The following is a 26,881-nucleotide window of genomic DNA, read 5'->3' as shown; positions in this document are numbered from 1 at the left end:
AAGTTACATAGAGCAAATTTTTATTAGTAGAATATAGAAAATATATTACATTTTCTCATTTGATACTTTTGATGCATTATGTAGTTTAGTTGCAAAACATCCGTTAATACTTCGATTGTGATGATGGTAGTTGAATTAGTGGGTGGAATAGATATAAACATTTTTTCTTTACATTTGGCTCAAATTTTATTTTAAAAATGAATAACCAATGTCACAGTTTCAAGTGTTGAAGAATGGCAACTTTGTACCTCAGCCCACCGGATTCATTTGGAATATTTCATTTCGGTAGACATGTCCTTTTCAATAAGTTATATCGAAGTTAGGAGAATATAATGGAATTTAAACGCTAATGAAAATTTCTCCGTTGGGAATGGCTATGTCAATGACCGAGGCTCTCAGGATCTAATCGCCGTTACCGGGTTCAAGTCGAGACGACGCATTTATCTTTTTACTCACCTGTTTCAGAGGGCAAGCCTAGTTGCAGAAGCCTAGTTGCAAGCAGTTGTAGATGTGTATTACAGAGCCTCAATCAGGGGAATAGCGAGTAGGTGGGTCTGGGGGGTTCAATTCTCCCCCTTATTCGCCCCCCCCCAAATTTCAAATTTATTTTCTTTTGTGCGAAAAATCCACAGAGAAAAAATCATTCGCCTTGACCGGGATTCGAACCCGGATCCCTCGATTTCCGGCCGAGTGCTTTAGCCAGTTAAGCTACCGAGGCGTCATTCTTCCCTGTGGAAATTTGTGGACTATACCGGACAAGGTGGTATGGACTGCTGAGCATATTATGCGACGAGCAGTCCAAATTGTGCGCACGGCGCCACAGCCGGAGAGTAAAGTCCGAACTTTGATCACATATAGGTGTTCTCTCTTTGACGAATTTAAGTATACCGGGACTAGCCACGGTGATAACTTTTACGGGAGTCACCCGCAATGCACAATTGTGCGAAAAATTTCGCACAATTTTCGCACAATTGTGCATTGCGGGTGACTCCCGTAAAAGTTATCACCGTGGCTAGTCCCGGTATACTTAAATTCGTCAAAGAGAGAACACCTATATGTGATCAAAGTTCGGACTTTACTCTCCGGCTGTGGCGCCGTGCGCACGATTTGGACTGCTCGTCGCATAATATGCTCAGCAGTCCATACCACCTTGTCCGGTATAGTCCACAAATTTCCACAGGGAAGAATGACGCCTCGGTAGCTTAACTGGCTAAAGCACTGGGCCGGAAATCGAGGGATCCGGGTTCGAATCCCGGTCAAGGCGAATGATTTTTTCTCTGTGGATTTTTCGCACAATTGTGCATTGCGGGTGACTCCCGTAAAAGTTATCACCGTTGCTAGTCCCGGTATACTTAAATTATTTTCTTTTATAAGGCTGGAAATGTGTTTTTATATTTTGGTGGGTCGGGGGGGGGGGGGGCCGACTCACGAGACCCCCCCGAAATATAAAAATTGATGATTTTTTCAATTTTTCCTTTAAGGAGGCGAAGTGAATGTTTTTTTATATTTCGGATTTCGGGAGGGGAGGGGGTGGAAGGGGGTCCGGACCTCCCCCCCCACAAAGAAATATAAAAATTGATGATTTTTCATTTTTTTTTCTTTCATGAAGCAAGCCAAGCAAAGACAGCTATGCAATACACGAGAAAAATAGGAGATATCACTTCAAAATAAATAAAGGAATCACAATTTCTTTATACTTACATTATCCATTTTATCATTAATAATCATAAACTTTTCAAATTAATGGTGCGCTAATTATAAAGTAGTACATATTTTATTATTGATACTAATGAATTTTATGCTTTACAAGTGAGACTTCAATTTCCAACCTCTTTTGCTTGGAACAGAAATACATGGTCTTTAAGTGAATATGTGAAAGAAAACTTGCTATGTGCACGGTGCCAGCATAAAAGTTATCCCTTACGTTGTTTACACGAGGCTATCTCCTAAATAACAGTTTTACCCCCGGCAGCGTCCTCGTGCATCAATGGTGCAAGGCGATAAATCTATGTTTGACTCGGACTCATCATACCTTCCTACGATGGACGCCCAGTGACGCTCAGCGCTTCGCTTAAAGCTCACTAGCATTACTCGTTCATTTCCGAGCTTAATCACGATATTCCGTGTGGGGACAAACACCTCCTTCATAGAGGTTTTAAAAAACCGCTCGGCGTAACGAGAGATAAAAGTTTTTACGTCTTCCATTCTGAATTTAGCTTGCCTTCTGTCCAGTATCAACTTGATTTCACCATTCCTTATCCTGTCTGTGATTATTGGCAAGTCTGTAGGGTCCTCCAGTCTGTCATCGTCAGGATAGCACACGGTGAATGAATGGGTGAACGTGATGAATTTATTCTTTATCGTAGTGTTAGCTGTTTCTCTTTTCAGTGCGGTGGCGCAAGCTACATTTTTTCGGCTCTTATGCTGAAATCCCAGGTATATCTCAGTCCAGTCGTTGAAATAAAATCTTACAAAGCAGCTCACATCTTGGGGAAATTCGGCGTTGGTGCACAAAATGTCGTCGTTGATGGAAAGGTTTTGAGCAGCACTGGTCAATTTGTCTATCCTCGGAATACCATCTGAAATTTTAATATAAAATTTAAAGGATGAAGATAAATCTGAAAATTCATAAAGAAATATGTAATTCCTCGGCCAGTTTTAGACAATTTTCTATTGTAACAACAAAATTCCTCACAAAAATAAGGTGAGAGACAGTAGTCATTCTCTCCCAATATATTTGAAATTCAAATAACACTGTTCTGAAAAACAATAGTTCAAAAATGCCTGGCTACAATTTAGGTTGTTTCTGGCTAATTTTAGGTCGCTGAATCCGAAAATGACCTCCTTTTTTTCTATCACCCTCTATTTTTACGAGCTGCCCCTAAATTGGGAAAACAACCCCTTATCTAAGCTTATCGCTTTTGAAGGGACTTTTATTAAAGTTTTCTGCTTTTAATTGAAATAACTGACGTTTTAAAGCTATCAGGGCCAAGAAAGTGACAAACTTCACAGGGGTTGATGATTTAGGGTTTTAAAATTGAAAACTAAACTTAAAAAAAACATTAAAATAACAATTGTTCTTTGTTTTTTATGACATTTGATATGGTATCTAATGTAAAAGTTTTTAAGGGATGAATTCACTGTTCACACCTCCTATTATGTAAAGAATTAATTTAACATAAAATATAAAAGGGGAAGGTGGTACACGAGTGGTATAGGATGGGTAGGTGTTATAAAGAGCTGCCACAAAAATCTTGAATATAGGTTTCCTTTAAAACAGTGGCATATCCAACAGAAACCGAAGGTAAATCGTGGCCGTTGTTCAGTAAAACAACGATTAAACTTATCTTCAACGAGTCGATAAATAGCCTCCATTGGTCTAAAACATTCTTAATTGCTAATTCCCTCATCAGTGCTTCAATATCAGTGCAAAAAATCAGATCATATTCATCATATTCATCATCCGTTGAAAAAAATTGAGCGAGGGTTGACTGTCTGCCTCCGTAATAAGAAACATTCATACTATCGGCCATAAGATTCCACTGATGCAAATGCGGGCCAAGAAGCCCTCTACCCTTTGCTAAGTCTAAATATTGTATTAAATCACTTAGGTTCTCGTGTTATGGGATGAGGTGCCCTTTTTGACTAGTCTGGGGTTCTTCTTCATCAGGGCTGTAATATTCATCTCGGTGGCTAGGACCTGCTACCACTTCCGGTGTAGCTTCGTTCACTAAGACATCAGAATCATCGAGGGTGCTAGTAGCTTGAGCTTTAGGGATAGGAATAGCATCAGTATGCTTCACCGGGCGAATTGCTGACGGTAAACTCAGATAAATCATTTCAGGATTGTTTTTTTAAACCCATAGTGTCGGTTTCGCAAAATTAGAAATCCGTTAAATGGCAAGCAGGTTCAACTGAAACCATTGGCACTCCGAAATTTAGGGAATGATTTTCCCAGTTTAGCCATTCAAAAAGACTTCTATGAAAACCACTGTAACAGAATTTGCATAATTTGTCTTGGTCACCAATTTTTTACCCGAAATAAAGTTCATAAGATTTCCGCACAGTTGTAGTCATCGCTTTCCTCTGGTCTTTAAGCACTAAATCTCCATAGGTGTTATAAAATGAATTGGGATGATTTTTGCAGAATCGAGCAAAACAAAAACACTTTATCCAAATAAAAAAATAACACGCTAAATCGAACACACGCTAGAAAAATAAAGAAAGAACTTAAAGAATATAACCCCACACGCGTCAGAAATTCAATGGTACCGCTCCTTGCAATGCCATGCAAAACATCAAGTTTTGTTACGAAAGATTCTCTTCTCTTCATCTCCACTGTAGTTCGCGCTCTCTTTATGTCGTTGCACGTTCATCCATTCTTTGCGTCATTTTTCTAACTTTTCCTTATTTTCCGTAACAACAGGAATTCTAGTTTTATACTATGGATGAGACGCATTTCTCACGGTTTTTCTCGCACTAAGTCTTACAAATTTCGAACCCATTAGGTGATAGAGAAAACACATAGTACTTCTCTCACTGTCGGTAAATTTGAGCCGAGTATTTCTTCACTTTCTTTTCCAACCAGTTCAATGCCTGGATTTAGTCTTGATTACATGCCTTTCCTTGTTGGTCTATTCTTAAAATGAACGTCACGTTCATGATAAAGTATTTATTTCACCACTTTTCTCCTTACATCCTAAAAACCTTAGCACTTCCTATCCTTTGCACACTGTACACAAGAACTATCTCTATCTATCCACAGTGAACTACATCCGTGAACTGACTGCCTCGTTTCTTCTTCCTTGAATATTTCTATTTACTGTTGGATCCCTGGAAGCCCTGCTCATTCCCTTCATTCCTTTATTATTCATAGACACATTTGTAACACATGCTTATAATATTTTGTACATAAAAAGCACTTTTGAAAAAAGCCTGCTGGAATGGTTCGCGGCCATATGGCGGCAAAAATCAACGATTAAGGGGCCGGTATCCAGTACATAGGACGGCATTGAAGGGTTAAAATTGACATTATAGGCTTTAACAACATTAATCATGACACAAGAGGAACAACCTATTCAATACTGTACCACTAGCACGTAAATCTTGTCATTAGGAGCAAAGTCTTTGCCGAGGGAGGGGAGGGGGTTGAGGGGAAGTCTCTAGTAAGTGGTGCGGGACATACCTCAGCGGTGCCGCGGTGCGGGGTGGCGCCCTAAGGGGGGGATTGCTTTACGACGGACGATATCTCCTAAACGCTTACAGATAGGTCAAAACAAACAGAAAATCGGCCCTAAAGGGCTTTACTTTTACGTTTTACATAGAAATAGTGCTTTTTCGGCCCCAAAAAACTCAATTGAGGGTCCTTAGTACTTAGGGCCCTTGGGGCACGGGTTGCCGTTATTTTAAAGTAACCAAATTTTAATACGTGAATATGAACACCATTTGGATCATTTTGAGACCAGGAAAACATAACTTTTCGCAATTATGAAAAATAAGGGCCGGCCTACTCTCCATGCCACTTCCTAAAAGGGAAGGGGGTACACGAGTATTATAACCCGTAAACCCCCTAACCCTCTTATATTTGATGTTAAATTAATCCTTTACATAATAGGAGGTGTGAACAGTGTACTCATCCCTTAAAAACTTTTACATTAGATACCATATCAAATGTCATAAAAAACAAAGAACAATGGTTATTTTAATGCTTTTTTAAGTTTTTTTTTCAATTTTCACCCCCTAAATCTCCATGAATATGTTAGATAACATTTATTGCTAATTTTTTAAAATATATAATTGAACAATGAAAACATACTGTTTTTGAAAAATAAAAAAAGTTGCAACATATGATGTACCGCTTTAACATGCGTAATAATTTTTTTAATACGCTCAACTTGAACTATTTAAAGCATGGAAATCATAAAAAAGCATTGTTCTAAGCAAAGCATTTTAAATCCTGGATGACAAAAAGGGTCAATGCACCCTCAACAAACTGCCCATTGGCCCAAACAACTTTCACACTAAGTGGCCTAAGATGAGGATGCCGGTAGTTACAGAGGACTTTTCTTCCTCAAGACGTGAAGTGAATTCTTTTTCCACCGAGCAGTTGATTTTTGAAAAAACAAAGCCACTAAGCAGTAAACTGGAAAAGTACCACGGGCGAAATATTACGGCTTCACGCACACAAGCCAATTAAATGGAAAGACGTAATATTACGTCCATGGAAATCCTCAAACAGATTAGCAGGACGTAATATTACGTCCATGGCACGCAAAGTGCTAGAGTAAAGAAATACTTACAGAGCTACAAAAGAAGACCAGATAATAGCTCATTTCATAACAATGAGAATTTTTTTATCAGAAATTAATTAAAGCGAATGATAAAAATTTGGAGCACCCAAACATTGTTGACCTAGAATCCCATTGGGCGAGTATATGGGCTGACGATGCTGATCAAAGGATAGAAGAGACAAGTTGGATTAAAGAAGAGAGGAACAGGATGAGAGAAGTTGAAGAAATGGGTGTAATACAAATTACAAAAAATGGTGTATTGGAGAGTGTAAGAAACACACAAAGTTGGAAAGCACCAGGGGCAGATACAATCCAGAATTATTGGTATAAAAAATTCACATCCATCCACATAAGTCTAAAGCTTGGTCTAAACGAGATCCTTAAAAACCCAGGATCCTCACCAAACTTCCTCACACAAGGAATAACATACCTAAAACCGAAAGCCGATAATACAATGGATCCAAATAAATATAGACCATTGCATGTCAACCCACAATCTATAAAATACTATCATCAATTTTGGCAAAAATGATTTACAAGCATATTAAGATACATGACATCCTGTCAGAGGGACAAAAGGGATGTAAAAAGAAATCTCAAGGGTGCAAAGAGCAATTGATACTCGACAGTGTAATTATGAAAACTGTGAAGAAGGCCAAGAGAAATCTATTGATAGCATACATAGACTACCAAAAGGCATACGATTCAGTTCCACATTATTGGCTAAAAGAAATCTAATAAATTAACAAAATAGATATTTCAGTTGTGGAATTTTTAAACACAGTAATGAATAAGTGGCAAACTCAGTTGGTATTGAATACCTCTCGAGGTCAAATTCAAAGTAGTAATATCCGAATAAAAAAAGGAATATTTCAAGGGGATTAACTGAGCCCATTAGGGTTCTGCCTAGCTGTCAACACTTTATCAAATATATTAAATTCAACAAAACATGGATTCAAATTAAAAATTGATAGAAATCAGACACATATGATTAATCACCTTTTCTGCATGGATGATCTAAAGATATATGCCCACAATCAGAAGGAGTTAAATTATATGTTGAAAGTAACGGAAAGCTTTAGTAATGACATATGTATGAAATTTGGAATAGATAAATGCAGAAAATTAGAAATTAATAAAGGGAGATACGTTAAAGGGCAAGATATTCTTTTAGGTAGCGGAAAAATCGAAAACATGGGAGAACATGAAAAATATAAATATCTTGGCATACTGCAGAACACTCAAATCACACAGAAAGAAATTAAGGAAAAAGTCACAAGAGAATATAAGAATAGGCTTCAACTTATACTTAAAACCCAGTTTAATAGCAGGAATACAACAAAAGCCATAAATAGATTTGCTGTTCCAACTTTAACATACATTTGGTGTAATTCATTGGACCAATACAGATTGAGAAGACCTAGATAGATTGACAAGGAAAGCTTTAACAGATTACAAAGCACATCATCCAAATGCTGCTATCGAAAGGTTATACATTAAAAGAAAAAATGGTGGTAGAGGTTTAATACGCATTAAGAACCTATATTACAGAATTATAGATAAATTTAGAAATTAATTCTTCCAAAAAGGCGAGACGGCTAACCTCTATAAGTCAGTCATAAAAAATTATGATAAAGCAACACCACTCCAGCTTAATGTCAGAGACAAATCAGTAGATGAAGAAAAAATAGAGGATCTAGAAGACATATGGAAAAGCAAGCAGTTACATGGGATACATCACAAATTCCTTCATCAGGAATGCGTAGACACCTCACTATCAAATGACAGGTTAAAAAGAGGTGAGCTACATAAGGAAACGGGGGGGACAATAGGAACGAAACCCTTGGGACGGGTTCGCAGGATACACTCCTGGGGCAGGGACTATAAGCGATAAGCTTTTCTCCTCTGCCACCAGAAGGGGAAGGACGGGAAGGAACAAGGAAAGGAGGCGCCGCCGCGATGAGAGCCCGACGACGCCTCCAGGGAAAGGACGGGGAAGGAAGGAAGGGACGAGGAATCCTGCACCGTCACAAAGGCGGGCAGGTCCTACTACTAACGAAACCAAGCTTACGCAATTAATATGCTACCAATTTTAGTAGATTTTCCTATGAGGAAGAAAAATCTATCGATCAAATCGGTAGATTAAACGGGGGGGACAATGGTAGCTATTCAGGAAAGAGTAACTGGTACGAAGAATTATAGGAAATATATAATCAAAGACGGATGCATATTAAATGACCTATGCCGTAAATGTAATGCAAAGAGAGAAACGATAGAACACATAATTAGCAAATGTACGGTTCTAGTTGGTAATGAATACACCAAAAGACACAAAATTATATGCAAAATTATTTATTTAGAAGTAGCGTATGTTACCGGATTAAAAATGGATCATGAACCATATTACCTGTTCACCCCTGCTACAGTGCTGGAAAATGAAAATTACAAATTATACTGGGACAACACAATTTACACAGACAAACCTGTTCAGCATACTAGACCGGACATAATCTGTATTAAAAAAAAGAAAAGCAGAAATTTATAATTGAAATAGCAGTTACGGCTGACCACAACCTTAAAAAGGAATACGAGGAAAAGAAATAAAAATATCAAGACCTCCCAAGGCAAATAAAATGGAAACAGGACGTGGTCACCATCATCCCCATAGTAATATCATCAACAGGAATAATACATTCATCACTTAATTTTGGAATTGAACAATTAAAAATTAAAAGAAGCGCAATATATAACATTCTTGGCAAGGCCCGACGCTGGCAGACCTCCAAGTAAATATTGTGGAAAAAAATATATATAATAATAATAATGATAATAATAATAAAAACCTCCCGGGATGCACCGATAAGATAATTAAAATGCATCAGAAACTCACCACGGATATATGAGTAGTCGAAGTATATCTCATTGAGTCCCAGGGCACTTTGTCCGGAAATTTGCGTTAAAAATAACGCATAAGACACAATGACCCATGGAATATTCACCCCTCGGCCAAGATTCATGGTCACCTATTCCTCTCACAAAATGGTCACCAAAGACGTAGAACTGCTCCTTATTTAATAGAAAAAATATATATTCTAGATAAGCAATTATAAATTTAATAAAAGACATCAGGGTTCTATCTAAAAGGCATTGATCACAATTACTGCTGAAGTTTGATGCTTCAAAAAGCACGTATGTTCAATTGTTTTAGCGAAAAATTTCACGGATTAGTGATAACTGATATTTTAACTGGAATAATCGAGAAACATCTTTATCCTGCAGAACTGAAGAAGCTTTTACATATACAACTTGAGAATTGAGAAATTATTTCCCTACAAATGGCAAGTGTATTTTATAACGTCACTTAATTTAACATACCTCAACGTCAATGAATTCAACTGTTGTTACTTACTTATGCTAATGATTTTATTTAGTATTGTGCATTTTTTTCATTAATTTATGAAAGATTTTATTCAATGCATCACAAAAAACTGCTTCTTAATTCAAAATAAGACACTGCAGGGTTAGAGGAATATGCTGGGCAAAACCTTCTTAACGCTTTCTAGTCCAGAGCTACTATTGGGAAAAATAAAATTTATTGACTTCTCACTTTAAAAAAAATTGAAATTTTTTTACTCAATCACGATTACTACGGCAGCATCACATATCGCAATTAAACTTTACAGCATAAAAAGAAGAGGTAGATTAAATCTTTCCTGAAAGAGCTGAAAATATGTACATTTTTGAAGTTACTAAGACGAACATAAGGTCATAATGGGTTAATAGCCACCAAGGTATTTTCATAAATTATGCGCGATCTCATTCTAATATCTTTCTACTATTTTCTACACTATATACGTATCTTCTACACATACTAATTCCTTTCGCTTTCACAAGGCTTCAAAGTGTGCAGCTAGATTTCGGTTGCAAAATAGTATCTTGTGATATCATACCTTGACTTGAGCGGTGAGCAATAATCACTTTATAACTAACACGATATGCAGTCGCGGCTACCTTCTCAGAAGTTTCGAAAGAAGCGTAATATCTAAGACTTCACAATTAATGCAAACAATTTTGATATACTCAATGGTTTGGTAAACTTTCCACGTCCGTCTTCGAATGGCAACTGAGATCCGGGATTCAAATGACTCAAAACGTGTCGAAAGACTTTCGCTAGAGGTCTCTTGTGTTAGGAATAAACGTGAATTTAAAGAATCACAAAAGAGTGAGCGAGGACCAAACAGGTTTTCGACGGCGTATATGGAAAAGTTCAGTGGGATCTTTCGTAGCTTAACCGGTGAATTAATCTTAGCCTGTCTTTTCACTTTATAAATAGCACTTACTCATAAAACCACGTGACTGAACGGTATAGACCGTAATAATATAAAAAAGCAGCTGGATAGAAATAACTCAGTGATTCAGATGACACATCGTTTTAATGCTCGATAAATTAAATATTTTAAGGATTGCATCCAAACGGTATATCCGAAAATATCCGGGAACACACTACGGCCCATGGGAAAAATTTTATGAGTACAGATGCAATAGATCGGAATCGAAAAAGTACAACGGAAAATAAGATTCAGCTTTATTTTTTTCCACGTAAATAAGAAACTAGCTGTATAATATTAAGTTGGAAATAGGAGTAAAATTTTAAACAGCAAGAAATTCTTTCGCGGAAAATAATAGCTTGAGAGCATCAGAATTGTCATCAAGAGTCATCAAAACCGAGATTGGTTTCACTAATCTCTCTACTAAATTCTGCTATCGGCTAATCTTTTAACCCCAATAACATTGTTCTGCTTTCTTCCTTCACCTGAGCTATGAATGTTATCCGTTGTCTACCTTTTCCTTTCTTCCCTTCCCCTTGCTTTTCAGCAATTACTCCCAATTGACGCCAATGTCTCCTGATGTGGCCGTGTTAATCGTTCAGTCTCCTTATCAAGATTTTCAAAAGACTCATATTCTCTCCTACTCTTCCTAGAGCTTCCTCATTGCTCACGCGATCAATCCATATGCTCTTATTCATTCGTATATGGCACCACAATATGAATGCTTTTAACCTTGATATCTCCACTGCTATCATCGTCCAAGCCTCTCTTTTATAAAGAAGCATGCTCCACTCCCATTCTCATAGACAAATATGCTCCAGCTCTGATGAATTATGTCCTAACTACAACGTTTACATTTTCCGCAGTTAGAAGACACTTATTTTTCTACGCTTGGGATATTCTACTATTTCTTCCTGCTTTGTTCGTTGGTCTACCTAAGTAGAAGAACCTCTTCACCAATTCAATTTTATGGTATCCGAGTTTCAGGATGGTTTTCGCTCATTACCTTCAGGTCCACACTAATAATTTTAATTACGTCAATTTTCTGCAGAAATGCAGTTACTATGTTTCCATAATACTGTCCCATTAACTGGCAATTAAGGCAGTTTCACTTGGCTACTCAAGTAACAGAACTCCTTCACCAATTCAGGTTTACTTTACTCCAGCACCATTTAACCGATTTCCTCACATTCATCGCCAGTTTGGCTCCACTCACCTAAGGACTTCCCTGAAGGAACTGCAAGCAACGGAAAACGTAATCGTTCGCAGAAAAACTGGCAATCCGTGGTTCATCAGCAATAAAAATCTTCTCAAAGATCTAAAAATCACTCCCCTACTACACCGTTTAAAAATTTCTCTCCATAAATTTGCAAAATCACTACCTCGGACTGCTGACGATCTTTCCTCTCACCCCTGGGATTTCAATCTATCTGCAAAAACTAAACATGATTCTCCAAGACTATCCATGACTAAAACACAAATGATAAGTTTTACACTATTTAATTTAACACCTAACGACCAATCATGGTTTAGACACTCTGTGTCATTTTTATGGAAAATAACTTCCTTGAAAATTACACTAAGTGTCGAAACCATAGTCGGTCGTTAAGTGTTCAATTATATAGGATGGAAATTACCATTTGTGTTTTTTCCATGGATATAGCAATATTCTACAAAATGAAGCCTGAAACGATTTTATACGATTCTCCAAAATCGCCTTCCTTCCATCCCTCATCCCTTCCCATAATTATCACTACCAGACATGCCATGACTAAAAATTATCCACAAAAAATTTAAAAATGGAATAAGTAGCAGACAGCCAGTGGCTGGGAACTACTGCCAAGGATAGAAGTTAAGTAGGTCTCGTGCGTTCCTGCAGATGTCCGAGTTACAGGTTATTTTTCGTCTCTTATCAACTGCTCCGCACTAAAGGCCGTTTTACTCGGGGCACGGAATTGCGCAGGGTGGAACTGTATTAACTTATGAAATTTCATGGAATTGCGCTAATGAATAAACAAAATTAGAACGGGCTGTTCTGTCTTCTCACAGCCACGCATTCTCGCATACGCGATTTTGACTGCGCCTTCGTACACACGTCAGATTGTGCAAGTAAAACGGCCTCGTGTAAAACGGCCTTAAAACTTTTCTTGGATTCGATTTTCAGCAGATATGCAGTCATTATGTTTCCGTAATACTGTACACGTAACACAGAGTAATTAAGTTCGTTCAACACGGGGTACGTCATTGCGAAGGTTAGCACTGAAAACATTTTTGAAATTGCGAGAATGCGAGCTCGTAATCAAAGCAGGGGCTATTTTGCCATCTTGCATCCACACGTTCTCGCATGCGTTCTAGCAATGCACGGGTTTACATGAAACAATTTTTTCGTCGCTGTCGCACCTACGTCAGATTGCGCAGTGCAGCCAGAAAAGAACTATGGCCGTTCAGGAAACTTTCGTCGACTAAAATCAGGAATTTTTCAATTCCATTGATCAAGCAGTGGAAACATTTCGATCGTTGGTAAGAGGTGCTCCTAAAAATAAATCTATAGGCTTTTTTTGGATTCCAAATTATATTTAAGCCCAGACCTACTAGCCTAGACGATTCAGATTGCGCAATGACGTGCGCCGTGTAAAACGGTATTTAGGCAATGCTGCTCACCCTGATAGCGTTAGATGAGCATTTTGGAGGAGGCTTCCGACTTCCTTAGTAATTAGCGCAGTACAAGTGGGGTTAGAAGGAAGGTTAGACAGAAATCTGGCATAGACGTAAGCTTATCCCTTATTTGGTCGCACCCCAAAACTGATGTATCAGGTTGCGTCGTGTCATTATGACTCGAGTTGCGTTTATTGCGATTTACAGAAATTTTTTGTCAATAATTGTTGTCTTTTACCGCTACTCTCTAATTAAGTTGTTACAATAAGATTAACACATTTTTATGATTGAATTGGCCGTTAGATAAACTATAACAATTACATAAACTGTGGCCGATGCCTATAAAACGGTATAATATTAAAGCAAAGATTTTTTACAAAAGCATAAATTTTATATATAGAGGGAAATGTGTTGAACTTCACAACATTTGAAGAAATCAGCCCGATTTATACAACAGATTAATATAAGACTAAAACAGTATAAATCGTTGGGTCAAAGGCGGAAAAAATCGAATGTGTTCACTGTGGTGTGGGGTGAAAACATCGGTTCCAGCGAAAGGAAGCTTTTTTGAAAATTCAGCTTTACTCAGCGGCATAATTGCAAGAAAAAGTAGCCTAGAAAACATTCCAATTTCGAACGACGTTATTTAATTTAAAAAATCATATAGGATTCGGATAATATGACTCGACGTGCCCAATTAGGGTAAATGGAAAAAGTCAAGAGGTCTACTGCTTACCATTGAAAACGAAGGACTGAGATTTGCGATTACTCTCCCTACGAGGGTAGCCTTTCAAGTGTCGGAGATGAAGAAAAATATTAGAGATACAATAACGCAATCTTTTTCTCTGTTTTTCAAAGTATTCTCCACGATTGTCTGTGAACTATTGCTTTCGATTGAACCAGTCGTTATAACATTTATTCCATACCGAAGTAGGGGTATTCAAAATGGCTGTTCTGTAGGCATCACCGCTTCTTCAGGCGTCTGAAAGCGATTTCCTCGTGGAAAATTCTTGGTTGTGGGGAATACGGAAAAATCATTGGGGCTTAAGTCTGGGCTGCATGGAGAATGATCTAGAATTTAGACGGTTTCCTGTTCCATAAACGACTTTGTGACTTGAGCGGTGAGTTAAACTGCATTGTCATAATGGTGCATAATGCGACGATTTGGGTTATATTTCCGAAGCTGGGCAATCAATTCCGGCAATCAAATGGTTGTACACCATTGAACATTACAAGTCATTCAATTTTCAAGAGCAGTCGTTGCTATATGCTCTGATTTAGCAACGAACGATGCGACCATTCTCTTGGAAACGAGCGAACAACTTTTGCCGGTTTGAGCTCACTTTGGAAGACGCAAACTGAAGATTTGCGCTTTTATTCAACCTCGTAGCTATATATCCGTGGTTTATCACCACTTGCAATGTTGTGAACGTGCTTTGCTTCTCCCGAGTTGAATTTTTGTAGAGCATTTCGACACAATTTGACTCGAACTGCTTTTTGTTCTTTTGTGAGGAGGTGCGGTATTCAGCGGGAAGCCAATTTTTTAACACCTAACCCTTCGTGTAAGATCTTTAAACCTAGGTCCGTGAAATGTCCAATGATGCCTGAATCTCATGAAATGTAACGTGATGATCTCTCATTGTCATGTTACGTGCAGCATCCACGTTTTATTCACTGGCGGCGGTTTTTGGTCGCTCTTCACGCGGCTCGTCACTGAGGCTATAGCGTCCTCGCTGAAACTCTTCATACCGGCGATAAGAGGTATAAGAAATACTAACGCATGGAACTAAAAAATATGTATAAGCCTAGTGTCTGAAAATATTTGCCACTGCCTAAAATGATCAGGACTGCTATTTGATCGGAATATCCGTAAAATATACATCGCTCTATTGACATGAACCTGAGTACTTGGGGAGGGGAGATCATGGCAGTTGCATGACTACCATGTAAATAACGTGATTTGGCTTGAAGTACAGCATTCATTTGCTATCTTAAAAACTACAGTACTCAAAATGAGCATTCGTATTATTCGATTTTGTTTGTTCATGATTTTTTAATGGTATTAAGTACTTTTGCCAGGAAATGGTGGTTAATTTCATATACTTCAACATACTGGAATTATATAGAGCAAATTTTCATCAATAGAATATAGAAAATATATTACATTCCCTCATTTGACACTCTTTACGTATTATGCGGTTTAGTTTCAAAAATGCATTAATACTTCGGTTGTGATGATGGAAGTCATTGAATTAGAGGGTGAAAAAGATGTCAATGAAAAATTATGCAGTGTGATAGCCAATCACTATAATCGCATATTTAGGGTATGTAATTTTGTCTAATATTTGGAACCAATTTCATTTAAAAATGAAAAACACGACAGAGTTTCAACTATTACAAAATGGATAATTTGCACTGCAACCCACCGAATGCGCTTGGAATATTTGTCGGTTGACATGTCACTTTTCAATAATTTTTTGGGAAGTTAGGAGAATATTATGGAATCTCAACACTGATGAAAATTTCAATGCTTGGAATGGCTATATTAATGGCCGAGGCACTCAAAATGTAAACTCCTGATCCGGGTTCGAGTCTAGGCGACGGATTTTTCTTTTTACTCACCTGTTTCTGAGAGCAAGCCTAGTTGAAAAAGACAGCTACCTAGTACACGCGAAAAAACTGGAGATTTTACTGGAAAATAAATCAATAAATAACAACTTCTTTTCACGTATATTATTTATTTTATCATTAATATTCATATTTATCATTTATTTTATCATTAATTTTCAAATTAATGGTGCACCAATCATATAGTATTATATATTTTATTATTAATACTTATGAGTTGCATACTTTACCAGGGAGATTTTAATTTCCATTCTCTTTTTCCAAGGACAAGAATACTGGTCTTAATATGAATTTGTGAAAGAAAAATTGCTATGTGCACAGTACCAGCATAAAAGTTGTCTCGCCTTGACTAGACAAGGCAATTACTACTTGGAAACTCCTAAATAATAGTTTTACCCCCGGCAGCGTCCTCGTAAATCAATTGTACAAGGCAATAAATCCGTGTTTAACTCAGATTCATCATACCTTCCTTCGATGGACGACAACGGACGCCAGCCGTTCAGCTCAAAGCTCACCAACATTACTCGTTCATTTCCGATCTTTATCACTATATTCCGTGCGGGGAAATATACCTCCTTCGTAGAGACTTTAAAATCAGTTTCGGTGTCATGAAGGATAAAAGTGTTTACGTCTTCCATTCTGAATTTAGCTTGCCTCCTGTCCAGTATCAACTTGATTTCACCATTCCTTATCCTTTCTGTGATGATCGGCAAATTTGTAAGGTGCTCCAGTCTGTAATCGTCAGGATAACATACGGTAAATGAATGGGTGAACTTGACGATACTATTCTTTATCGTATTGTTAGCTGCTTCTCTTTTCAGGGCGGTGGCGCAAGCAACTTTTTTTCGGCTCTTGTGCTGAAATCCCAGGTATATTTCATTCCAGTCGTCCAAAAACGATCTTGAAAAGCAGCTCACGTCTTGGGGAAATTCGGCGTTGGTGCAGAAAATGTCGTCGTCGTTGATGGAAAGGTTTTGAGCAGCATTGGCTAATTTCTCTAACCTCGGATTCTCATCTGAAATTTTTATGTGAAATTTAAAGGATGAGCACCACTCAGAAAATTCATAAGAAATATGTTATTCCGGGGCTGGCTCAAAATAATTTTCTAATGTAAGTGAACAAAATTTTTCACAAAAATAACCTGAGAGGTGGTGGGGTTCTCACCCGATACATTTTAAAACAAATACAAAAAATCAATGATATACTGTCGATAAATAACTAAAAAAATAAAATGTTAACCTACTTGCTCTTACATATTGAATCAGATATTTTTAGAGCTTATAAACCAGCGCTTATGCGCCCCATTTTGTATGCTGCCCAATGCGGCCGCATATTTTGCATAACGCTTTACCACTGTATTCTTCCATTTTCTACAGCACAAGAAATATATATCTAAGTTTTAACGCGTAAGAGTACTGATTTATCGTGAAATCCTCACATTTAATTAAAAATAGATGTCATTACACGGTACAGAATGGTTTGCAGAAAATGTACAATTAAAGTTATGCTTCTCATTGAAAATTAAAACTAGTATAAATTAGTCAGAATGAGAGGAATAGTAATAGAATCTCGTTAGTATTTTTAAATAAAGTAACTTGAAAACTCGTCAAATCAACTGAATGGAATAAGAGGAATGCTAAAAGAGAAATGTAATTTATTTACGAAGATTTCTGTAGGGTTATATGACAGGCTACGTAGGATATGAAAAGAAAAAAATATTTTTTAGGAATTATAAATTATAGCAGATATATTGATTAGAATAGACACTCGAAAATCAAGAATAGGGATAGTTTAGAAGAAGAAAGAATACAATATATTGAACAATTAAGAAATAATGTAGACATGAGTTCTCAAAGCACCAAAAATAAAGAACAAACTGATTAGACTAAATATGTTTCTGGAACTATTGGGGCTAGATGGGAATAAAATAGGAGAGGATCGGCCTAGAAATCGGGCCTCATGGTAGGATAAGGAGAAAGATAATTAACAGACCTTTTTCCACCCACTTAAAACTTCCTGCTTTAAAGAGAAAGATTTCTTGGGTTTTGCACCGGTAATATCTTCCAATCTTATTCCAACGTTTCGACGATGAACTCACCCATCCTCTTCAGAAATTCAGGAATCCAGTGTTTCATCTCATGGGCCAGTTGCTTGTCGAAACGTGGGAAGGAGATATGGAGGACCTTACCCGGTGCGAGACCCAAGAAATCTTCACTGCTGTTGTTTGCCGGAAAAGATCCAGACGTTACATTCCTGATATGATAACATGCTTCTGCTGTGATTATAAATTACATTCCCAACTATAATTACACCTTTGAAATTTCAAATATTTACGTTAGGAAGAGAATAAAATCGAAATGGAAATGATAGTAATGGTGGAAACAAGTTAAAAATATCCTAAAAACCTCCCAGGATAAGGTGAGAAGATAATTAAATGGATCAAAAACTCACCGCGGACATATGAAAAGTCAAAGTATATCTCATTGAGTTCCATGGCACTGTGTATGGAAACTTGCGTTAAAAATAGCGCATAAGACACCATGGCCCACGGAATATTCACCTCGCGGCCAAGATTCATAATCGTCACTTATTCCTCTCACAAAATGGTTACTGAGACGTAAAACTGCTCCTAATGGAATCAAAAAAATATATTCTACACAGGTAATTCTAGATTTTAATGAAAGACATCATTGTATGTGAAAGACAGTATTCACAATTATTGATGAAGTTTGATTTTCGAAATAGCACGTATTTTTAATTGTTTTGGCGAAAAACTTCACGAACTTCACTGATATTTAAACTCGAATAATTTACAAATGTAGTTTGCTTACTCATGCTATTAATGTTTTTAGCTTTTTGAATTTATGACAGATTTTATTCAAGGAATCACAAAAAACCGCTCCTTGAATCAGAATGAAGACACTGGAGGATAAGAGAAATATGCAAGGCAAAACCTTCTTTACCCTTTCTTACCCAGAGATTCTTCTGGGAGTAACAAAATTTAGACTTTTCTCTTTAAAAAGTGAAAACTTCCTGCTAAATCATAATTAATGTGGCAGGTTATAAATTCACCGTTAAACTTAATAGCAAAAAAGAACATGTAGTTTACATCTTCCCTCAAATGAGCTTAAATGGATACATTTTCGATGTTACTTAGAGAAAACATTGGGGCATAATGGGTTAAAGGCCACCAAGGTATTTTAATAAAATATGCACCTTATTCTAATATCTCTCCAATGTTTTCTACGCTATCTATGTATCTTCTACACATACTAATTACTTTCGCTTTCACAAGACTTCAAAATGTGCTGTTAGATTTCGGTTGAAAATAGTAGTGATATCATACCTTGACTTGAGCGGTGAGCAATAATCACTTGTCAATTCACACCTTAGGCAGTCGCGGCTTCCTTCTCAGAAGTCTCGAAAAAAGCGTAATAACTAAGATTTCACAATGAATGCAAAAACTTTTGAAATTCTCAATTGCTTGGCAACCTTTCTACGTCCGTCTTCGAAAGGCAACTGAGCTCCGCGATTTAAATGTCTCAAAACGCATCAAAAGTCTTTCGCTAGAGGACTCTTGTGTTAGGAATAAACTTGAATTTAAATATGCCTATTTAAAAATCAGGGGATGGAGGACTTTTGGCCATAAATATACAAAAGAGTGAGGTCCAAACAGGTTTTCGACGGCATAAATGGAAAGGTTCAATGGGATCTTTCGATGACTGCCCGATAAAATTAATCTTAGCCAGTCTTTTAAATTTGTAAATAGCAATTACCGAAAAAGCAACGTGACTGAACATTATAGACCGTAATAATATCAAAGAAGGTGGCTGGATGGAAATAACACAGTGATTCAGATGACACATCGTTTTAATGCTCCTTAAATTAAACATTTTCAGCATAGACCGCCAAACGGAATATCCGAAAACATCCGGGAACACTACGGCCCCTGGGAAACATTTTATTAGAACTTATGAAATAGATCGCATTCTAAAACGTTACAAAGGAAAATAACATTTATCTTAACTTTTTCTGATAAATATAAAACTGACTGTATAACATTTAGTTGAAAGTAGAGGTAATTTTTTAAACCCCATTACATTAATTCGCGGAACTAAAAGCTTAATAGAATCAGGATTGCCATCAAGAGTCATCAATCAGAGATGGGTTTTACTAAGCTCTATACTCAATTCTGCTATCGGCCAATCTTTTAACCCCTACAAAGTTGTTCTGCTTTTTTCCTTCACCTGAGCTATGAATATTATCCTTTGTATACCTTCACCGTTCTTCCCTTCCCCTTGCCCTTCAACAATAACTACCATTTTACCCCAATGTCTCCTGATGTGGCCGTTTTAATTGTTCAGTCTTCTTATCAAGATTTTCAAAAGACTCCTCTTCTCTCCTGCTCTTCCTAGAACTTCGTCATTGCTCACACAATGAATGCATTTGCACTTTTTTATTCTTATATGGGACCACAACATGAATGCTTCTAACCTTGATTTCTCCACTGCTTTCATAGTCCAAGCCTCTCTTCTATGAAGAAGCATGCTCCACTCCCAATCCAATTGACAAATATGCTCTAGTCAAATGAATTGCCTCCTAGCTCCTACGTTTATATTCTCCGCAGTTAGAAGACTTATTTTTATACGCTTGGGCTATTCTACCATTCCCTTCTTGCTTCGTGCGTCGGTCACTCAGCTATCAAAGTAGCAGAACTCCTTCACCAATTCAAGTTTATGGTTTCCGAGTTTCAGGTTGGTTTTAGCCTATTATCTTCAGCCCTCAGTAATAATTTTCTTTGCATCGATTATCAGCAGAAATGGATTTATACGTTTCCACAATTCTTTCCGATAAACACATTGTAATTACAGCCTTTTTACTCGGCTACTCAATGAACAGAACTCCTTCACCAATTCTGGGGCCGTATTCTGTATCTCAAAACCGATCGGTGCGGCACCGATTCGTCGGGTGGGACGTTACACCGACTTTCGGCAAGCAGTGGTGCGATTTTGTACGAACCCGATCGGTGCGGCATCGACGTGAGGACAGGTGATCGTCGTTAGCCGTACCGACAGCAAAAAGGTGACGGTACGGCCACCGACTAGTTGGTTTCATGAACTAGCGGGTGCGCATTTTACGTTTTATTTTGTTTTTACCTCATCACCGAGTAAATAATGAGTAATAGTACTGTCCACGTTACAGAGTGTAAATAAGGTCGTTCAACACAGGGTACGTCATTGCGAAGGTTAGCACTGAAAACATTTGTGATATTGCGAGAATGCGAGCTCGTAATCAGAGCAGGGGCTATTTTGCCATCTCGCATCCACACATTCTCGCCTGCGTTCTAGCAATGCAAGGGTTTACACAAAGCAATTTTGTCTGCGCTTTCGTACCTACGTCAGATTGAGCATGACGCGCCCCGTGTAAAACGGCATTAAGATGTGAAGCCAGAAAAGAACTATGACCGTTCAGGAAACTTTCGTCGACAAAATCAGGAATTTATCAATTGCATTGATCAAGCAGTGGAAACATTTCGATCGTTGGTAAGAGGTGCTCCTAAAATTTAAATTATTGGATTTTTTGGGATTCCTTAATTATATTTAAGCCCACGCCTACTAGCCTAGACGAGTCAGATTACGCAATGACGTGCCCTTTGTAAAATGGTGATTAGATAATGCTGCTCACCCTCAAAACGCTAGGCGAGTATTTGGAGGAGGCTTCCGACTGCTTTAGTAAATATCGCCGTAGAAGTGGGCATAGAAGGAAGGTTAGATAGAAATCTGGCATAGACGTAAGCTTATCCCTTATTTGGTCGCACCCAAAATCTAATGAAACAGGTTGCGTTTATCGAGTTGAGTTTAATCCAATTTACAAAAATATTTTGTCAACAATTGGTGTCATTTTAACGCTACTCACTAATTAAGTTGTTAGAATAAGATTTATACATATTTATGATTGAATATGCAGTGAGATAAACAATAAACATTACATAAACTGTGGCCGATGAATAGAAAACGGTATCAATATTAATGCAGAGATTATATATAGAAACATAAATTATATGCATAGAGGGAAATGTATTGAGCTTTACAACATTTAAAGAAATCAGCTTGTTTTATAAAACAGATTAATACAACACTAAAACAGCATAAATCGTCGGGTCAAAGGCGAAAAAATCTAATACGCTCACTTTGGCGTCGCGTCAGGTTAAAACATCGGTTGCATCGAAATAAAGCTTCTTTGAAATTTCAGCTTTACTCAGCGTCAGATTTACAAGAAAAAATGGAGTAGAAAACGTTCCAATTTTGAACGACGTCATTTCATTTAAAAAATCATATCAGAAAATCCAGTCGGGTCAATATGACTCGACGTGACCAATTAAGGATTAATGGAAAGAGCCAAGAGGACTATTTTTTACCATTGAAACCGAAGAACTGAGATTCGTGCTTAAATTACTCTCCTACGAGGGTAGCCTTTTAAGTGTCGGAGATGAGGAAACAAATTTGAGGCACAGTAACGCTTTTTTTTTTTTTACTGTTTTTCAAAGTACTCTCCACGATATTCCATGCACTTTTGCTTTCGATGGAACCAGTGGTTATAACATTTATTCCATTCCAAAGTAGGGGTAGTCAAAATGGCTGTTCTGTAGGTATCAACCGATTCTTCAGACGTCTTGAAGCGCTTTCCTCGTGGCATTTTCTTGATTATGGGGAATGTGAATAAATCATTGGCGCTTATGTCGGTGCCGTAGGGAGGATGATCCAGAATTTCGACGTTTTGCTGTTTCAAAAACGACTTAGTAGCTCGGGCGGTGTGTGAGCCTTCATTGTCATGATGGAACTTAATGCGTCGATTTGGGTTATCTTTCCGAAGCTGGGAAATGACTTTTGGCAGGCAAATGGTTGCACACCGTTGAGCATTAACTGTTGTTTGATTTTAAAGAGCAGTGGTTGCTACTTGCCCTGATCTGGCTACGAACGATGCGACCATTTTCTTGGAAACGAGCGAACAACTTTTGCCGGTTTAAGCTCACCTTGGAAGACACATACCGAAGATTAACGTTTCGATTCAGGCTCGTAGCTTTAGATCCATGATTCATCACAATTTACGATGGTGTGAACGTGCTTTGATGCTCTTGAGTTGAATCGTTAAAGAGTATTTCGACAGTATGTGACTCGAGCTGCTTTCTGTTCTCATATGAAGAGGTGCTGTATCCAGCGGGAAGCCAATTATTTAACACGTAACTCTTCGTGTAAGTTCTTTAAACTGAGGACCCTGAGATGGCCAGTGATGCCTGAATCTCACCGTATGTAACATGGTGATATTCCATAATCATCTTACGTACAGCATCCACGTTTTCTTGAGTGACGGCGGTTTTTCGTTGCCCTTCACGCGGTTCGTCACGGAGGCTAGAGAGTCCTCGCTGAAACTCTGGATACCAGCCATAAACGGTTGTCTTTGTAAACTGTTGTAAAGAAACAGAGTGTAATTTGGGTGACTCGTTAAATAAGTTGCATGAAAGGATCGAAGACCTTTCCTCGTCTATTAACGCCCATGGTAAGAGAGTAGATGAGTGTTTTGAAAAAATAGATGTATTGCTACAGGAAAATATTAGCTTAAAGAAACAAATCGCGGCTATTGAAAACAGTGCAATGATCAAGAACAGCGTATGCTCTCTCATTCCATTGAGCTGCATGGATACCCCCTAAACTCTAATGAAAATTTGACGAGTGTAGTGTGTCGCATTGGAGTTGGCTTAGGGGTAAAACTGGAAACGAATGACATTGATTATTGTTATCGCTTCAAAGGAGGAAGTGGAACCGGAGGAATTCATGTAAAATTCGTCCGGAAACATCTCAAGGACGACCTCGTGGCCAAAAGAAGAGTGAAGAGAGATTTCGCCACCGGGCACCTTAACCTTCAGGGCCCTTCCTCACCGATATACGTAAACGAGGCGCTTTGTGCGAGCAGAAGGCGAGTTCTAAATGCAGCGAAGGCTGTGAAGAAAGAAAAAAAACTATAAATATCTTTGGATACGTGACGGGAAAATTCTGTTGAGAAAAGCAGAAAAAGAACCGGTATTTGTACTCACGTGCATGAATGATATAAATAACTTATAATGCAATGTCTTCCATAAATAGTAATCTTAATTTTAGCACTAACGCTCTCTCTAACGCTCAAAACATTCATAGCCTTAGTATAGTGAAAGAAGTGAAAATAATTCACCAAAACATACGTAGTATGAGAAGGAACTTTGATGTGTTCTTAATCAATTTATCTCAGTTAATGTTTAAACCTACTGTAATTGTACTTACTGAAATATGGATTAGCGAAAGTGAGTTAAGTCTTTACAAAATAAGTGGTTTTAAAATGTTTGCTAAATGCACTGATTACAGTAGAGCCAAAGGTCTCCTTGTGTATGTACTTGAAGAAATTCCTTGTAATTCAATTTCGGTCACACTATCTTCTGCTGATTGTGTATTGTTGACTTTACACTTTGGCTTTATTAATTTTTACTTGTTATGTCTATATAGGCATCACGGTATTCAGCCTAATCATTTCTTAAATGAAATACAAGGGGTCTTTCAGAAAGTTAGTGGTAACCTGGTTATTGTTGGTGATATTAACATAAATATTTTGGATAATAATCAGGTATCTAATGATTGTATTAATTTAATGTGCTCCCAAGGCTTACGATGTCTGCTGAAACTTCCAACAAGAATAACAAGATCATCTTCGACTTGTTTAGATCATGTGTTTGCCAGAATTGCGAATATGTATAAATTTCAATTACACACTAAAGTACCCACCTATAAGTGATCATTCTATGACTGTGTTTTCTATTGCTCCTATTCATTATCATAGTCAAAACAGAGGTGGTTGTGAGAGTGAGCCCCTTAAGTATGGTATAAATTACAATTATCTAAAACATTGTGTAGCAGGAATTTATTGGACTGTGGTGTTTAATGAAAATAACGCTTCCAAAGCTTTCGAATTGATTATTGAAAAGCCTACTTCTTGTTTAGAATTTTCAAGATTTTCTTACAGAACTACTAAAGACTCCAAAAAATTAAAACCCTGGATGACTAATAGCCTGTTAGCACAGATTGCCAGAAAAAATTATTTATTTAACAAAAGTAGGCGTCATCCAAATGACGTTAGTTTAAGAAATGAATGCATTAAAAGTAAAAACAATTTGCGAAAGAACTTGAGACAGACTTCAGAGATTTATTACATGAATCAATTCGAAAAATTACGTAAAAATTCCAGAGAACAATGGAAATTATTTAAAGAGTTGTCTGGTGAAGAGGCATCTGGCAAAAAATTATTGTCACTTCTTATAGATAATAAAGTAATAACGGACGACATGACATTGGCCAAGGAATTTAATAATTATTTTATTAGTGTTTTTGAATCAGCAAAAATCAGGCAACAAGCACGAAAAAGTATTCCAATGAAAGATCTATGTTTTTCCAAAAGTCGGTGTGACTCGTTCTATTTCGATCCTATTGTCCCAAGGGAAATAATTAATTTGGTAAATTCTCTTCGCTCTAGTTCATCATGTGGCTTTGATGGAATAAATAGCAATGTTTTACAATTGATTATTCATGATATAGCTCCTGTACTTACTCATGCATATAACTTAAGTTTCACCTCAGGCGAATTTCCAAACATATTTAAAAAAGCAGTTACGATACCTCTTTTTAAAAAAGATGATCGAACAAAAATCCAAAACTATCGGCCAATTTCAATGCTTTCAACCTTCTCAAAAGTCTTGGAAAAGTTAGTTAAGCACCGGCTGCTTACCTTTCTTAATTCGGGCAACTATTTTAGTATTAATCAGTACGGGTTTAGACGTAATATGGGTACTGAAGATGCCTTGACAAAATTTATGGCTAATATATATAACGAAATAAATGCAAATAGACGCACTGGAGGATTATTTATTGATATAAAGAAAGCCTTTGATACGCTGGACCATGGCATTTTATTACAAAAGATGCATGATGCTGGTATCCGTGGTGTAACATCAAATTGGTTTAAATCCTATTTGCCTGAACGTACTCAGTGTGTTAGAGTGGGCCTAAAGTATAGTGAATTTAAAATAGTGGACACTGGTGTGCCTCAGGGTTCTGTACTAGGACCAATTTTATTCCTAATGTATATAAATGATTTTTGTAGTTTTAAATTTAATGGTCTTTTGACAGCTTTTGCTGATGATGTCGCCTTAAGTTACAGTGGTTACGACCAAATAAGCATTGCAAATGACGTTCAAAATGGCTTGTACTTCATACGTAAATGGTTTGATTATAATGGGCTTGAACTAAGTGAAAAAAACCAAATTTATGTTTTTTTGATCCTAGCAACTGCAATGCAATCAATCTTAAATTATATTACCATAATGTATACTGCCAAAAGCAGAACTGTAGTTGTCTAATAATTGAACAGGTCAGCAGCATAAAATATTTAGGAGTAACATTTGATAAATACTTGAAATGGTATCACCATATAAATGATTTAGTAAGAGTCTTACGATATTATGTATCGAAGCTGTATTTTATTCGACATAAGTGTCCTTACTATTTTCAAGTAATATTGTACAACGCTTTGGTTGGCACTAAGTTAAGTTACGGTTTGATATGCTGGGGTGATGCCCACAAAACGGCATTGAACCCTGCAGTGGTACTTCAAAAAAAGTTAATTAGAATAATTGCCAACAAAAATCGTTTTGAGCCTTCTTACCCCCTATTTGTTAGTCTTAAGTTATTGCCATTAAGGTACATGTTTGTTTATAAAACTTTAAAGTTATTTTTTTTGCGAAGTGGTAGTTTTCTAGAAATTTCTGGAACCGAGCATGGTTATAACTTACGTAGGAATGTAAATTTTCTAGTTCCTAAGCCTAATCTTTCTTTATTTAAAAGATCATTTCTTTATTTGGGGCCGAAGATTTTTAATAAATTACCTTGTTTGATCAAAGAG

At 37.2% G+C, this 26,881-nt stretch overlaps 2 protein-coding genes across 4 annotated transcripts; both read right to left on the bottom strand.

The window, feature by feature from the left end:
- Positions 1 to 1,579: 1,579 nt before the first annotated feature.
- LOC124162259 lies at positions 1,580 to 10,453 on the bottom strand. 3 transcript variants are annotated; one of them, XM_046538730.1, is made up of 3 exons: positions 10,371 to 10,453; positions 9,181 to 9,356; positions 1,580 to 2,579 (listed from the first exon to the last, which is right to left on the bottom strand). In XM_046538730.1, the coding sequence occupies exons 2-3, from the start codon at positions 9,305 to 9,307 to the stop codon at positions 1,960 to 1,962; spliced, it is 747 nt and encodes a 248-aa protein (XP_046394686.1). In that variant the 5' UTR covers positions 9,308 to 9,356; positions 10,371 to 10,453; the 3' UTR covers positions 1,580 to 1,959. The 3 variants fall into 3 exon arrangements, with proteins under 3 accessions (XP_046394686.1, XP_046394684.1, XP_046394685.1); XM_046538728.1 differs by having other exon boundaries at positions 10,241 to 10,434; XM_046538729.1 differs by having other exon boundaries at positions 9,181 to 9,350; positions 10,241 to 10,434.
- Positions 10,454 to 16,064: 5,611 nt separating this feature from the next.
- Positions 16,065 to 19,399, bottom strand: LOC124162609. The gene is made up of 3 exons (XM_046539197.1): positions 19,248 to 19,399; positions 18,353 to 18,530; positions 16,065 to 16,916 (listed from the first exon to the last, which is right to left on the bottom strand). Exons 2-3 carry the CDS (start codon positions 18,477 to 18,479, stop codon positions 16,294 to 16,296), a joined length of 750 nt encoding a protein of 249 aa, XP_046395153.1. The 5' UTR covers positions 18,480 to 18,530; positions 19,248 to 19,399; the 3' UTR covers positions 16,065 to 16,293.
- Positions 19,400 to 26,881: the final 7,482 nt, after the last annotated feature.

Source organism: Ischnura elegans, chromosome 7, assembly GCF_921293095.1.
Source record: "Ischnura elegans chromosome 7, ioIscEleg1.1, whole genome shotgun sequence".
NCBI classification, from domain to species: domain Eukaryota; kingdom Metazoa; phylum Arthropoda; class Insecta; order Odonata; family Coenagrionidae; genus Ischnura; species Ischnura elegans.
The sequence above is the reverse complement of the archived record's forward strand: the minus strand, read 5'-3'. Positions and strand labels throughout refer to the sequence as shown.